The sequence below is a fragment of the Mobula birostris genome, chromosome 12, assembly GCF_030028105.1.
Source record: "Mobula birostris isolate sMobBir1 chromosome 12, sMobBir1.hap1, whole genome shotgun sequence".
Classification (NCBI taxonomy): domain Eukaryota; kingdom Metazoa; phylum Chordata; class Chondrichthyes; order Myliobatiformes; family Myliobatidae; genus Mobula; species Mobula birostris.
Genome location: NC_092381.1, coordinates 3,631,480 through 3,645,563, shown reverse-complemented (window position 1 = coordinate 3,645,563; position 14,084 = coordinate 3,631,480). Strand labels below are relative to the sequence as shown.

Genomic DNA, 14,084 nt, shown 5'->3' with positions numbered 1-14,084 from the left:
GGGATGGCAGGACTTTCATATGATGAAAGACTGGATCGACTAGGCTATAATCGATGGAATTTAGAAGATTAAGAGGGGGATCTGATTGAAACGTATAAAATTCTAAAGGGATTGGACAGGCTAGATGCAGGAAGATTGTTCCCGATGTTGGGGAAGTCCAGAACCAGGGGTCACAGTTTGAGGATAAAGGGGAAGCCTTTTAGGACCGAGATGAATGGCAGTGCAGGCTCGAAGGGCCGAAAGGCCTACTCCTGAACCTATTTTCTATGTTTCTATGTAACTCTTTCTAGTCTAATAGCATCTTTCCTGCAACAGGGTGACCAAAACTGTACACAATACTCCAAGTGCAGCCTCACCAACATCTTAAACACCTGCAATATAACTTCTCAACTCCTGTACTCCATGCCCTGACTGACAAAGGTCAACAGGTCTTTATCAGTTGAGGCAGTGAGTTAAAAGTCAGGAAGTTATGTTGTTATAAAACTCTAGTTCGGCTGCATTTGGAGTACTGCACACAGTTCTGGTCACCCCACTAAAGGAAGGATATTGAGGCTTCGGAGAGGGTGCAGAATTTGTTCGCCAGGATGCTGCCTGGATTAGAGGGCATGTGCTATAATGGGAGGTTGGACAAACTTGGGTTCTTTTCTCAGGAGTGCTGGAGGTTGAGGGGAGATCTGAGAGAGGTTATAAGATTACGAGACCATAAGAGCAGAATTAGGTCATTTGGCCCATCGAGTCTGTTCTGCCATTTCATCATGGCTGATCCATTTTCCTCTCAGCCCCAGTCTCCTGCTTTCTCCCTTTCATTCCATGACTAATCAAGAATCTACCAACCTCTGTCTTAAATATACTCAATGACTTGACCTCCACAGTGCTTTATAAAGCGTCAACATTAGATCCTTGCTTTTATATTCTATCTGTGAAAGGCATAGATAGAGTAGACAGCTGGTATCTTTTTCCCAGGGTTGAAATGCCTATTACTAGAGGGTATGCATTTAAGGTGAGTGGGGGTAATTTCAAAGGAGACATAGAGGGTGTGTGGTATGCACTGCTGGGGTGGTGGTGGAGGAAGAAACATTTTTAAGCGACTACACTGTTGAGCTCATCTACGTGGGGTGTTGTTGGAGGAAAGCAACATCCATCATCAGGGACCCCCACCACCCAAGACATGCTCTCTTCTTACTGCTGCCATCAGGAGTGAGATACAGGAATAGTTATTACCCCTCAGCCATCAGGCTCTTGAACCAGAGGGGATAACTTCACTCAACTTCACTTGTCCCATCAGTGAAATGTCCCCACAACCTATGGGCTCACCTTCAAGGTCTCTTATCTCATGTTTTTTGATATTTGTTGCTTCTTTATTATTATTTTTTATCTTCTTCGTCTCTATTTGCCGTTTTTGTCTTTTACACTCTGTTTGTCTGTCCATCCTGTTGGTGCATTCTTTCATTGATTCTATTATGGTTGTTGGGTTTATTGAGAATGCCCATAAGAAAATTAATCTCACAGTTGTGTACGGTGACATGTATGTACTTTGATAATAAATTTACTTTGAACTGTGCAAAGGAAGGATATGGACATTGTGTGGCAGAAGAGATTAGTTTGCTACTTGATTAATTTAATTGGTTTGGCACAACATTTTTGATGCTATTAGAGAAGTCCAGTGCTGTACCTACCAAAGGGTGGCCCGTCCCATAGCAGTTAGTGCAATCGATTTATAACACCTCCCCCAGGATTGGGCTTCAATTCCTGCCACTGTCTGTAAGGAGATTGTATTTTCCTCATGACAGCATGGTGCTCCGGTTTCCTTGGGGCCAGAACAGGAAGTGTGGCCGCACTCGTGGGCTGCCCAGCACAATCCCCACTAAGTTGATTTGACACCAACGTACGTTTGGTGTACCTGCGACACTGTACGTTTGAGACAAATAAAGCTAATCTTCAAAAATTCTTTAAATTCCTTTGGCACATTCTGAGCTGGTGAAATATTCTTTGGAAATACAAGTTTTTTTCTCTGGAGCTGGATCGGAACTCACTCGGCCCGGATTCAAACATTTGAGATTGTTTAATGTCATTTCCAGTACACAGGTGCAAAGGAGAATGAGATAATTGTTACTACAGATCTGATGAATCACAAGAAAAACAATAAGATAAAGAACACATTAATAATACAACACAATGAATATAAATATGTAAGAAAACTTATAAACATAGATTGATTGTATGTCCATAAAGTGACGCTAGGCACAGGAGTGTCTGTACATAAGGTGACTGACGGGAAATGATAAAGTAGTGGTGGTTGGGGTGTGGAGGGGTGGGTTAGTGAATGGAGGTGTTGATCAGCCTCACTGCTTGGGGAAAGGAACTGTTTTCTCCTGCGCTCTGCGGTGGCTGTCTTCCTGATGACAGCTGCCTCCGCTGACTCAGGTCCGGGGGCGGATTCACACTCTCACAGCCCAGAATCTGTTCCACCGCCGGAGCCAAACATGGAGAGAGGAAGACTACATCTCACACAGCCTGCCTCGCTCTCTCTGCCAAGAGTCAACTCGGTCTCTGAAACTCTGAGAATCTCCTTTCCCAGAATCCAGATAATTATTTCCCTCAGTATGCACCTTCGCAATGAATTACCAATTATCTCCCCTTTTCCTGTCAAAAATGCCTTCTGTGTCTCTATCCTCCACTTGTTCCTCAACAACTCCTGTTGGCCACTGTATTAGGTACAGCTACACAACTGCTTGATAATGCAATTGAGACGCAATCTCAATGGCTCTCCACACGGCTTTAGACCACCTGGACAACACAAACACCTTTGTCAGGATGCTGTTTATCAAATATAGCTCAGCATCTAACACCATCATTCCCACAATCCTGATTGAGAAGTTGCAGAACCTGGGCCTCTGTACCTCCCTCTGCAATTGGATCCTCGACTTCCTAACTGGAAGACCACAATCTGTACGGATTGGTGATAAAATATCCTCTTCACTGATGATCAACACTGGTGCACCTCAGGGGTGTGTGCTTAGCCCACTGCTCTACTCTCTCTATAACCATGACTGTGTGGCTAGGCGTAGCTCATATACCATCTATAAATTTGCTGACGATACAACCATTGTTGGTAGAATCTCAGGTGGTGCCGAGAGGGCGTACAGGAGTGAGATATGCCAACTAGTGGAATGGTGCCACAGCAACAACCTGGCACTCAACATCAGTAAGAGGAAAGAGCTGATTGTGGACTTCAGAAAGAGTAAGATGAAGGAACACAAACCAATCCTAAAAGAGGGATCAGAGGTAAAGAGAGTGAGCAGCTTCAAGTTCCTGGGTGTCAAGACCTCTGAGGATCTAACCTGGTTCTAACATATCGATGTAGTTATAAAGAAGGCAAGACAGCAGCTATACTTTATAAGGAGTTTCAGCATGTCAATAAATACGCTCAAAAACTTCTATAGTTGTAGCGTGGAGAGCATTCTGACAGGCTGCATCACTGTCCGGTATGGAGGAGCTACTGCACGGGACCGAAAGAAGCTGCAGAAGGTTGTAAATCTAGTCAGCTCCATCTTGGGTACTAGCCCACAAAGTACCCAGGACATCTTTAGGGAGTGGTGTCTTAGGAAGGCAGCGTCCATTATTAAGGACCTCCAGCACCCAGGGCATGCCCTTTTCTCACTGTTACCATCAGGTAGGAGATACAGAAGCCTGAAGGCACACACTCAGCGATTCAGGAACAGCTTCTTCCCCTCTGCCATCTGATTCCTAAATGGACATTGAATCTTTGGACACCACCTCACTTTTTTTTAATATGCAGTTTTTCTGTTTTTGTATGTTTTTTATTCTATTCAATATATAATTTATTTACTTTCTTATTTATTATTATATTTTTAAAATTTTATTTATTATTTTTATTATTATTTTCTCTGCTAGATTATGTATGGCATTGAACTGCTGCTGCTAAGTTAACAAATTACACGTCACATGCCGTTGATAATAAACCTGATTCTGATTCTGATTCTAATGCAAATATCTAATCAGCCAATCATCTGGCAGCAACTCAATGCATGAAAGCATGCAGACATGGTCAAGAGGTTTAGCTGTTGTTCAAACCAAACATCAGAATGGGGAGGAAATGTGATCTAAGTGACTTGGACTGCGGAATGGTTGTTGGTGCTAGACAAGGTGGTTGAATATCTCTGAAACTGCTGATCTCCTGGGATTTTCACACACACCAGTCTCTAGTGTTTACAGAGAATGATGCGAAAAGTAAATATATCCAGTGAGCGTGAGCTGCATTTCTGTGATCTTAACTACCTCGTTAATGAGAGAGGTCAGAGGAGAATGGCCAGACTGGTTTTAGCTGACAGGAAGGTGACAGTAACGCAAATAACCACGCATTACAACAGTGGTGTGTAGAGGAGCATCTCTGAATGCACAGAACATCGAACCTTGAAGTGGATGGGCTACAGCAGCGGAAGACCACGAACATGCACTCTGTGGCCGGTTTATTAGGTACAGACGGTACTGAAGAAGTGGCTGCCAAGCGTGTAGTTGTTGGATTTAAAGTTAACAAGTTTCCTGGCGGTTTGAGGTTGAGTTTTGCAGAATTCACTCAGCCTCTCTGGGTGTAACATGCGCAAAATGCTGGAGGAATTCAGCAGGTCAGGCAGTGTCAATGGAGGGGAATAAACAGTCGCCATTTTGGGTTGAGACCCTTCATCAGGACTGGAAAGGAAAGAGGAAGAAACCAGAATAAGAGTGTGGGGGGAGGGGAAGGAGGACAAATTGGCAGGTGATAGGTGAGACCGGATGAGGGAGAAGGTGCGTGGGGGAGGGGGATAAAGAGGAGCGGGCGTCGGAGTAGTGGGAGACAGAATAGGAAGGCTTTGGCTCAACGGGGCTTCGGCGATAAGGGGTCGAGGCCAGGTAGGTTATCTGCTTAAAATAAAGACAGACAGTATGTATGTGAGGCCAGTTTTCTGTGCTTGGTGTCAGATGTGGGAAGTCCTAGAGACGCCCGGCCTCCCAGACGACCACATCTGCACCAGGTGTGTCGAGCTGCAGCACCTTAGAAACCATGTTAGGGAACTGGAGCTGCAACTCGATAACCTTCATCTGGTCAGGGAGAGTGAGGAGGTGATAGAGAGGAGCTATAGGCAGGTAGTCACCCTGGGACTACAAGGGACAGAGAAATGGGTAATAGGAGAGGGAAGGGCAAGAATAGGTGCTAGAGAGTACCCCAGTGGCTGTCCCCCTAAATAATAAGTATTCCTGCTTGAGTACTGTTGGGGGAGATGGCCTACCTGAGGGAAGCAACAGTAGTCGTGCCTCTGGCACAGAGTCCGGCCCTGTAGCTCAGATAGGTGGGGAAAGGACGAGGAAGGCAGCAGTGATAGGGGACTCTATAGTTAGAGGGTCAGATAGGCAATTCTGTGGACACAGGAAAGAAAAGCAGATAGTTTGCCTCCCAGGTGCCAGAGATGTTTCTGATTGCATCCACGATATCCTGAAGTGGGAAGGAGAACAGCCAGAGGTCATGGTACATATTGGTACTAACAACATAGGTAGGAAAAGGGAGGAGGTCCTGAAAAAAGACTACAGGGAGTTAGGAAAGAATTTGAGAAGCAGGACCTCAAAGGTAGTAATCTCAGGATTACTGCCTGTGCCACGTGACAGTGAGTATAGGAATAGATTGAGGTGGAGGATAAATGCATGGCTGAGGGATTGGAGCAGGGGGCAGGGAATCAGATTTCTGGATCATTGGGACCTCTTTTGGGGCAGGTGTGACCTGTACAAAAAGGATGGGTTACACTTGAGTATCCTAGCTGGGAGGTTTGCAAAGGCTGTTGGGGAGAGTTTAAACTAGAATTGCTGGGGATGGGAACTGAACTGAAGTGACGGAGGAAAGGGAGGTTGGCTCACAGATAGAGTAAGTTTAGAGACAGTACGAAAGGGAGGATAAGCAGGTGATAGAGAAGGGACCCACTCAGTGTGATGGTTTGAGATGTGTCTGTTTTAATGCGAGAAGTGTCATGAATAAAGCGGATGAGTTTAGAGCGTGGATCAGTACTTGGAGCTATGATGTGGTGGCCATTACAGAGACTTGGATGGCTAGGGAGCAGGAATGGTTACTTCGAGTGCCAGATTTTAGATGTTTCAGAAAGGACAGGAAGGGAGGCAAAAGAGGTGGGGGCGTGGCATTGCTGATCAGATAGTGTCATGGCTACAGAAAAGGAGGAAGTCATGGAGGGGTTGTCTACGGAGTCTCTGTGGGTGGAATTTAGGAATAGGAAGGGGTCAATAACTCTACTGGGTGTTTTTTATAGACAACCCAATAGTGACAGGGACATCAAGGAGCAGATAGGGAGACAAATTCTGGAAAGGAATTGGAGTAAGGGGAACTATAAGGCTATCAGGCAGGGAGTTGGAAGCATAGGTTGGAAACAGATGTTCTCGGGGAAACGTACGGAAGAAATATGGCAAATGTTCAGGGGATATTTGTGTGGGGTTCTGAGTAGGTACGTTCCAATGAGACAGGGAAAGGATGGTACAGTACAAGATCCGTGGTGCACAAAAGCTGTTGTAAATCTAGTCAAGAAGAAAAGACGAGCTTACGAAAGGTTCAAAACACTAGGTAATGATATGAATCTAGAAGATTATAAGACTTGCAGGAAGGAGCTTAAGAATGAAATTAGGAGAGCCAGAAGGGGCCAAGAGAAGGCCTTGGCGGACAGGATTAACGAAAACCTCAAGGCATTCTACAAGTATGTGAAGAGCAAGAGGATAAGACGTGAGAGAATAGGACCAATCAAATGTGACAGTGGAAAAGTGTGTATGGAACCGGAGGAAATAGCAGAGATACTTAATGAATACTTTGCTTCAGTATTCACTACAGAAAAGGATCTTGGCGATTGTAGGGATGACTTGCAGTGGACTGAAAAGCTTGAGAATGTAGATATTAAGAAAGGGGATGTGCTGGAGCTTTTGGAAAGCATCAAGTTGGATAAGTCACTGGGACCGGACGGGATGTACCCCAGGCTACTGTGGGAGGCGAGAGAGGAGATTGCTGAGCCTCTAGCGATGATCTTTGCATCATCAGTGAGGACGGGAGAGGTTCCAGAAGATTGGAGGGTTGCGGATGTTGTTCCCTTATTCAAGAAAGGGAGTAGAGATAGCCCAGGAAATTATAGACCAGTGAGTCTTACTTCAGTAGTTGGTAAGTTGATGGAGAAGATCCAGAGAGGCAGGATTTATGAACATTTGAAGAGGCATGATATGATTAGGAATAGTCAGCATGTTCAAAGGCAGGTCATGCCTTACGAGACTGATTGAATTTTTTGAGGATGTGACTAAACGCATTGATGAAGGAAGAGCAGTAGATGTAGTGTATATGGATTTCAGCAAGACATTTGATAAGGTACCCCATGCAAGACTTATTGAGAAAGTAAGGAGGCATGGGATCCAAGGGGACATTACTTTGTAGATCCAGAACTGGCTTGCCCACAGAAGGCAAAGAGTGGTTGTGGACGGGTCATATTCTGCATGGAGGCCGGTGACCAGTGGTGTGCCTCAGGGATCTGTTCTGGGACCCCTACTCTTTGTGATTTTTATAAATGATCTGGATGAGGAAGTAGGGGGTTGGGTTAGTAAATTTGCTGATGACACAAAGGTTGGGTGTGTTGTGAATAGTGTGGAGGGCTGTCAGAGTTTACAACAGGACATTGATAGGATGCAAAATGTGGGCTGAGAAGTGGCAGATGGAGTTCAATCCAGATAAGTGTGAGATGGTTCATTTTGGTAGGTCAAATATGATGATAGAATATAGTATTAATGGTAAGACTCTTGGCAGTGTGGAGGATCAGAGGGATCTTGGGGTCCGAGTCTATAGGACACTCAAAGCAGCTGCACAGGTTGACTCTGTGGTTAAGAAGGCATACGGTGCATTGGCCTTCATCAGTTGTGAGATTGAGTTTAAGAGTTGAGAGGTAATGTTGCAGCTATATAGGACCCTGGTCAGACCCCACTTGGAGTACTATGCTCAATTCTGGTCGCCTCACTACAGGAAGGACATTGAAACCATAGAAAGGGTGCAGAGGAGATTTGCAAGGATGTTGCCTGGATTGGGGAGCATGTCTTATGAGAATAGGTTGAGTGAACTCGGCCTTTTCTCCTTGGAGTGACGGAGGATGAGAGGTGACTTGATAGAGGTGTACAAGATAATGAGAGGCATTGATTGTGTGGATAGTCAGAGGCTTTTCCCCAGGGCTGTAATGGCTAGCATGAGAGGGCATAGCTTTAAGGTGCTTGGAAGTGGGTACAGAGGAGATGTCAGGGGTAAGTTTTTTACGCAGAGAGTGGTGAGTGCATGGAATGGGCTGCCGGCGGTGGAGGAGGTGGAAACGATAGGGCCTTTTAAAAGACTCCTGGATGGCTACATGGAGCTTAGAAAAATAGAGGGCTATGTGTAAAGCCTTGGTAGTTCTTAGGTAGGGACACGTTCAGAACAGCTTTGTGAAGGGCAGATCATGTCTGCCAAGCCTGATAAGAGTTCTTTGAGGAGGTGACCAGGCATATAGATGAGGGTAGTGCAGTGGATATGATCTATATGGATTTTAGTAAGGTATTTGACAGGTTCCACACGGTAAGCTTATTCAGAAAGTCAGAAGGCATGGGATCCGGGAAAGTTGGCCAGGTGGGTTCAGAATTGGCTTGCCTGTGAAAGGCAGAGGGTCATGGTGGAGGGAGTACATTCGGACTGGAAGGTTGTGACTAATGGTGTCCCACAAGGATCTGTTCTGGGACCTCTATTTCTTGTGATTTCTTGACCCGGACTATCTCTACTGCCTTTTTTGATCAAGGGGACAACATTCGCCTCCATGGAGAATATTCCGTCAGGCCCCGGGGACTTATCCATCCTAATGTATTTTAACAACTCCAACACCTCCTCTCCCTTAATATCAACATGCTCCAGAACATCAACCTCACTCATATTGTCCTCACCATCATCAAGTTCCCTTGCATTGGTGAATACCGAAGAGAAGTATTCATTGAGGACCTCACTCACTTCCACAGCTTCCAGGCACATCTTCCCACCTTTATCTCTAATCGGTCCTACCTTCACTCCTGTCATCCTTTTGTTCTTCACATAATTGAAGAATGCCTTGGGGTTTTCCTTTACCTGACTCACCAAGGCCTTTTCATGCCCCCTTCTTGCTCTTCTCAGCCCCTTCTTAAGCTCCTTTCTTGCTTCCCTGTATTCCTCAATAGACCCACCTGATCCTTGCTTCCTAAACCTCATGTATGCTGCCTTCTTCCACCTGACTTGATTTTCCACCTCACTTGTCACCCATAGTTCCTTCACCCTACCATTCTTTATCTTCCTCACCGGGACAAATTTATGCCTAACATCCTGCAAGAGATCTCTAAACATCGACCACATGTCCATAGTACATTTCCCTGCAAAAATATCATCCCAATTCACACCCGCAAGTTCTAGCCTTATAGCCTCATAATTTGCCCTTCCCCAATTAAAATTTTTCCTATCCTCTCTGATTCTATCCTTTTCCATGATAATGCTAAAGGCCAGGGAGCGGAGGTCACTGTCCCCCAGATGCTCACCCACTGAGAGATCTGTGACCTGACCCGGTTCATTACCTAATACTAGATCTAGTATGGCATTCCCCCTAGTCGGCCTGTCAACATACTGAGGCATAAATAGTATGGATGGAAGCGTCAGCTTCTAGTGGGCGTACATTTAATGGGAGAAGGGGAATGTTGAAAGGAGACGTGTGTGTCTGTGTGCGCACGCATCAAGTTTGTTTTTACAGAATGCCTGGAATATGTTGCAGTGATGGGGATGGAGGCAAATACAATATTTACAGTGCCTATATAAAGTATTTGCCCCCCCCCCAGAAAGTTTTAATGTTTTATTGTTTTACAACATTGAATCACACTGGATTTAATTTGATTGTTTTTGACACTGATCAACAAAGAAATACTCTTTCGTGTCAAAGTGAAAACAGATCTCTGCGAAGTGATCTAAATTAATTAATTACAAACATTAAATACATAATATATTTATGGATTGCATAAGTATCCACCCCGTTCAAGTCAATATTTAGCAGATGCACCTTTGTCGCAATTACAGCCTTGAGTCTGTGTGGATAGGTCTCTATCAGCTTTGCACATCTGGATTCTGCAATTTTTCTCTATTCTTCTTTACAAAGCTGCACAAACTCTGTCAGATTTGGGGATTGTGAGTGAATAGTTCTTTTCAAGTCCAGCCACAAATTCCCAATTGGATTGAGGTCTGGACTCTGACTTGGCCACCCTAGGACATTAACTTTGTTGTGTTTTAAGCCATTTCTGTGTAGCTTTGGCTTTATGTTCAGGGTCATTGTCTTGCTGAAAAACAAATCTTCTCCCAAGTCGCAGTTCTCTTGCAGACTGCATCAGGTTTTCCTCCAGGATTTCCCTGTATTTTGCTGCATTTATTTTACCCTCTACCTTCACAAGCCTAACGGGGCCTGCTGCAGTGAAGCATCCCCACAGCATGGTGTGTTTTTGATGATGTCGGGTGTTTGGCTTATGCCAAATATAGTGTTTAGTCTGATGGCCAGAAAGCTCAATTTTGGTTTCATCAGCGCATTGAACCTTCTTCCAGCTGATTTCAGAGCCTCCCACAAGCCTTCTGGCGAACTCTAGACAAGATTTCTTGTGTTTTTTTTCAACAGTGGCTTTCTCTTTGCCACTGTCCCATAAAGCTGTGACTGGTGAAGCACTGGGGCAACAGTTGTATACACAGTCTCTCCCATCTCAGCCACTGAAGCTTGTAACTCCTCCGGAGTTGTCATAGGTCTCTTGGTGGCCTCCCTCACTAGTTCCCTTCTTGCATGGTCACTCAGTTTTTGAGAACGGCCTTCTCCGGGCAGATTTACAGCTGTGCCATACTCTTTCCATTTCTTGATGATTGACTTAACTGTACTCCAAGGGATATTCAGTGACTTGAAAATTTTCTTGTATCCATCTCCTGACTTGTACTTTTCAATAACCTTTTCTCGAATCACATGAAGTATTCTTTTGTCTTCATGGTGTAGTTTTTGCCAGGATACTAACTCACCAGTAGTTGAACCTTCCATATACAGGTGTATTTTTACTACAATCAGTTGAAACTCCTTGATTCCACTTGGCGATCACCATTGAACTAATTATGTGACTTCTAAAACCAATTGGCTGCCCCAGTGCTGATCTGGTGTGTCATATCGGGGGGGGGGGGTGTATACTTATGCAATCAATTATTTTGTGTTTAATATTTGTAATTAATTTAGATCTCTTTGCAGAGATCTGTTTTCAATTTGACACTCTTTGTCTGTTGATCAGTGTGATAAAAAGTGATATTAAACCCACTGTTATCCAATGTTGTAAAGCAATAAAACACGAAACTTCCAAGGGGATGAATACCTTATAGGCACTGTATGTGTTTGTCAGACAGGGAATGTCCAGGGAAATGGGTGTCCAGGGAATGTAAGGATATGGATCATGTAAAGGTAGGAGAAATTTAGCGTAATTCAACATCTTGTTCAGCAGAAGCATTGTGGGCTGAAGGGCCTGTACTGTCCTGTGTTCCGTCAATGCCACTCCCATAGGGTGATCCTGAGTCAGGATAATCCCTCCCACAGTGTGACCCTCCCACAGTGTGAGCCTCCCTCAGTACCACCCCTCCCACAGTCTGACCCTCCCTCAGTACCACCCCTCCACAGTGTGACCATCCCACAGTGTGACCCTCCCACAGTGTGAGCCTCCCTCAGTACCATCCCTCCCACAGTCTGACTCTCCCTCAGTATCGCCCCTCCCACAGTGTGACCCTCCCTCAGTACCACCCCCCCACAGTGTGACCCTCCCTCAGTACCAACCGTCTCACAGTGTGACCCTCCCTCAGTACCACCCCTCCCACAGTGTGACCCTCTCTCAGTACCACCCCTTCCACAGTGTGAGCCTCCCTCAGTACCACACCTCCCACAGTGTGACCCTCTCTCAGTACCACCCCCCCCACAGTGTGACCCTCCCTCAGTACCGACCGTCTCACAGTGTGACCCTCCCTCAGTACCACCTCTCCCATAGTGTGACCATCCCTCAGTACCACCCCTCCCAGTGTGACCCTCCCTCAGTACCACCCCTCCCAGTGTGACCCTCCCTCAGTACCACCCCCTCCCACAGTGTGACTCTCCCTCAGTACCACCCCTCCCACAGTGTGACCCTCCCTCAGTGCCACCCCTCCCACGGTGTGACCCTCCCTCAGTACCATCCCTCCCACAGTGTGACCCTTCCTCAGTACCACCCCTCCCACAGTGTGACCCTCCCACAGTACCACCCCTCCCACAGTGTGACCCCCCCCCCGCTCCCTCAGTACCGGCCCTCGTATAGGGTAAGCATTAGAGGACAGAGGTACGAAGATGAAGAGGAGGTTTAAAGTGATGTTTTGTGGGACTGGAACCGATCTCGTTCACACGAGGTGTGGTTGGAGGGGGCCAATGGGAACAGATCGATTTTCAAATGTTGAAAGCATGGTTTTCAAGGGCTGAGATTGCAGAGGATGGAAGGAGTTGATGGTGTAATCTCTGAATAAATGGATTTTGGAATAGGGAAGAGGGAAAAGTGAGATGGGAGGGGAGTGGGGGTGGATTTTCCACATTCGATGAATGTTTCAGTCGCCCGGGAGGGGCACATTCCTCATCTTCCCAATGTTTGTTGGTGTATCCACCCTTGGATTGTATAGCGTCACGGACAAACACTGCCTGCCGTACTTTCAACAGTTCAAGGACTTCCGGTACAAATCAGTGACCACAAGCTCACACTGAGCATTGGTTAACAAACATACCAGGGGCCTGATACCAGCTGTTCCTCCCTTCCCCGGGTTAAACATTAACTGCCTTCTGCACAGTTTTGTGTGAACTCATACACACGGTGCTTAAGGAAGTACGGGGCAGATCGCTGCTACTTGGAGAACAGCAGGGACCTGACAACATGAGAAGTGAAGAGGAGGATTACTACGGGAAACATGGTGAGTGTCTCCAATTTCTGCTGAGCCCCTACCCCACCCCATGGGGTCACGGTCCTCGAGCTGCTCCTCCCTCACTCGGACTCTGATCGGCAGTGGTGCCATGCACCGAGCAGGCAGGGCTGGGGTGAGCTCTCCCTTTCTAAGTCAAGCCTCAGAGGAGAGTTGCATGTGGCGCTGTGTGGGTGGGTAAAGGGTCCGGCATTTGTCAGTGTGTTACAGACTATAGTCAGGCCCCTCAGCCCACTATGTTGTACTGACTCCCCTCTCCAGTACCCTCCTTGGTTCGTACCCTGTTCTGCCCTGGTGAATCAAGTGTTGGTCCAGATACTTTACTTTTATTATAAACTCTCCTGTACGGCTCCGAGTCGTGGGTCACCTACCGTCACCACCTACGACTCCTTGAGCGTTTCCACCAACGCTGCCTCCACACCATCCTGAACATCCACTGGAGTGACTTTGTCACCAACATCGAAGTCCTCGAACAGGCGGAGGTCACCAGCGTCGAGGCCATGCTGTTGAAGATGCAGCTGTGCTGGGCAGGGCACATCTCCAGGATGGAGGATCATCGCCTGCCCAAGATTGTGCTGTATGGTGAACTCTCCACTGGCCACTGTGACAGAGGGGCAGCGAGGAAGAGGTACAAGGACTCTCTGAGGAAATCTCTTGGTGCCTGTCACATTGACCATCACCAGTGGTCTAATCTAGCCTCTGATCGCGAGGCCTGGCGACACACCATCCATCAGTCTGTCTCCTCCTTCGCGAACGCATGCAGGGCTGGCATCGAGGACAAAAGGAGAAAGAGGCCATCTCATCATCCCCTCTGATCAGGCCAACCACCGTGGTGTCGTCTGCAGGCCTACAGGGATGAGGTCCAGCACCTGGCTGCGTGGTGTGCCGACAACAACCTGGTCCTTAACACCCAGAAGACCAAGGAGATCATTGTGGACTTCAGGCATGCTAGGAGCCACACTCACGTCCCCATCTACATCAAATTCCTGGTGTCCACATTTCCGAGGATCTCACCTGGTCCCTAAACTCC

At 46.6% G+C, this 14,084-nt stretch overlaps 1 protein-coding gene across 6 annotated transcripts in view; it reads left to right on the top strand.

The window, feature by feature from the left end:
* The window catches only part of slc44a5b (solute carrier family 44 member 5b), a 196,793-nt gene that overhangs the window by 50,347 nt on the left and 132,362 nt on the right, over window positions 1-14,084 (top strand). For 2 of the 6 annotated variants that reach the window (XM_072273268.1, XM_072273264.1), the window contains exon 1: window positions 12,943-13,045. The exons of 3 other annotated variants lie outside the window; for them this stretch is intronic. In XM_072273268.1, coding sequence (XP_072129369.1) covers window positions 13,009-13,045 — 37 coding nt within the window. In that variant the 5' untranslated portion in view covers window positions 12,943-13,008. Of the gene's footprint in view, window positions 1-12,942; window positions 13,046-14,084 lie in introns of those variants that run through there. One more of the 6 variants, XM_072273270.1, reaches the window with a different exon arrangement.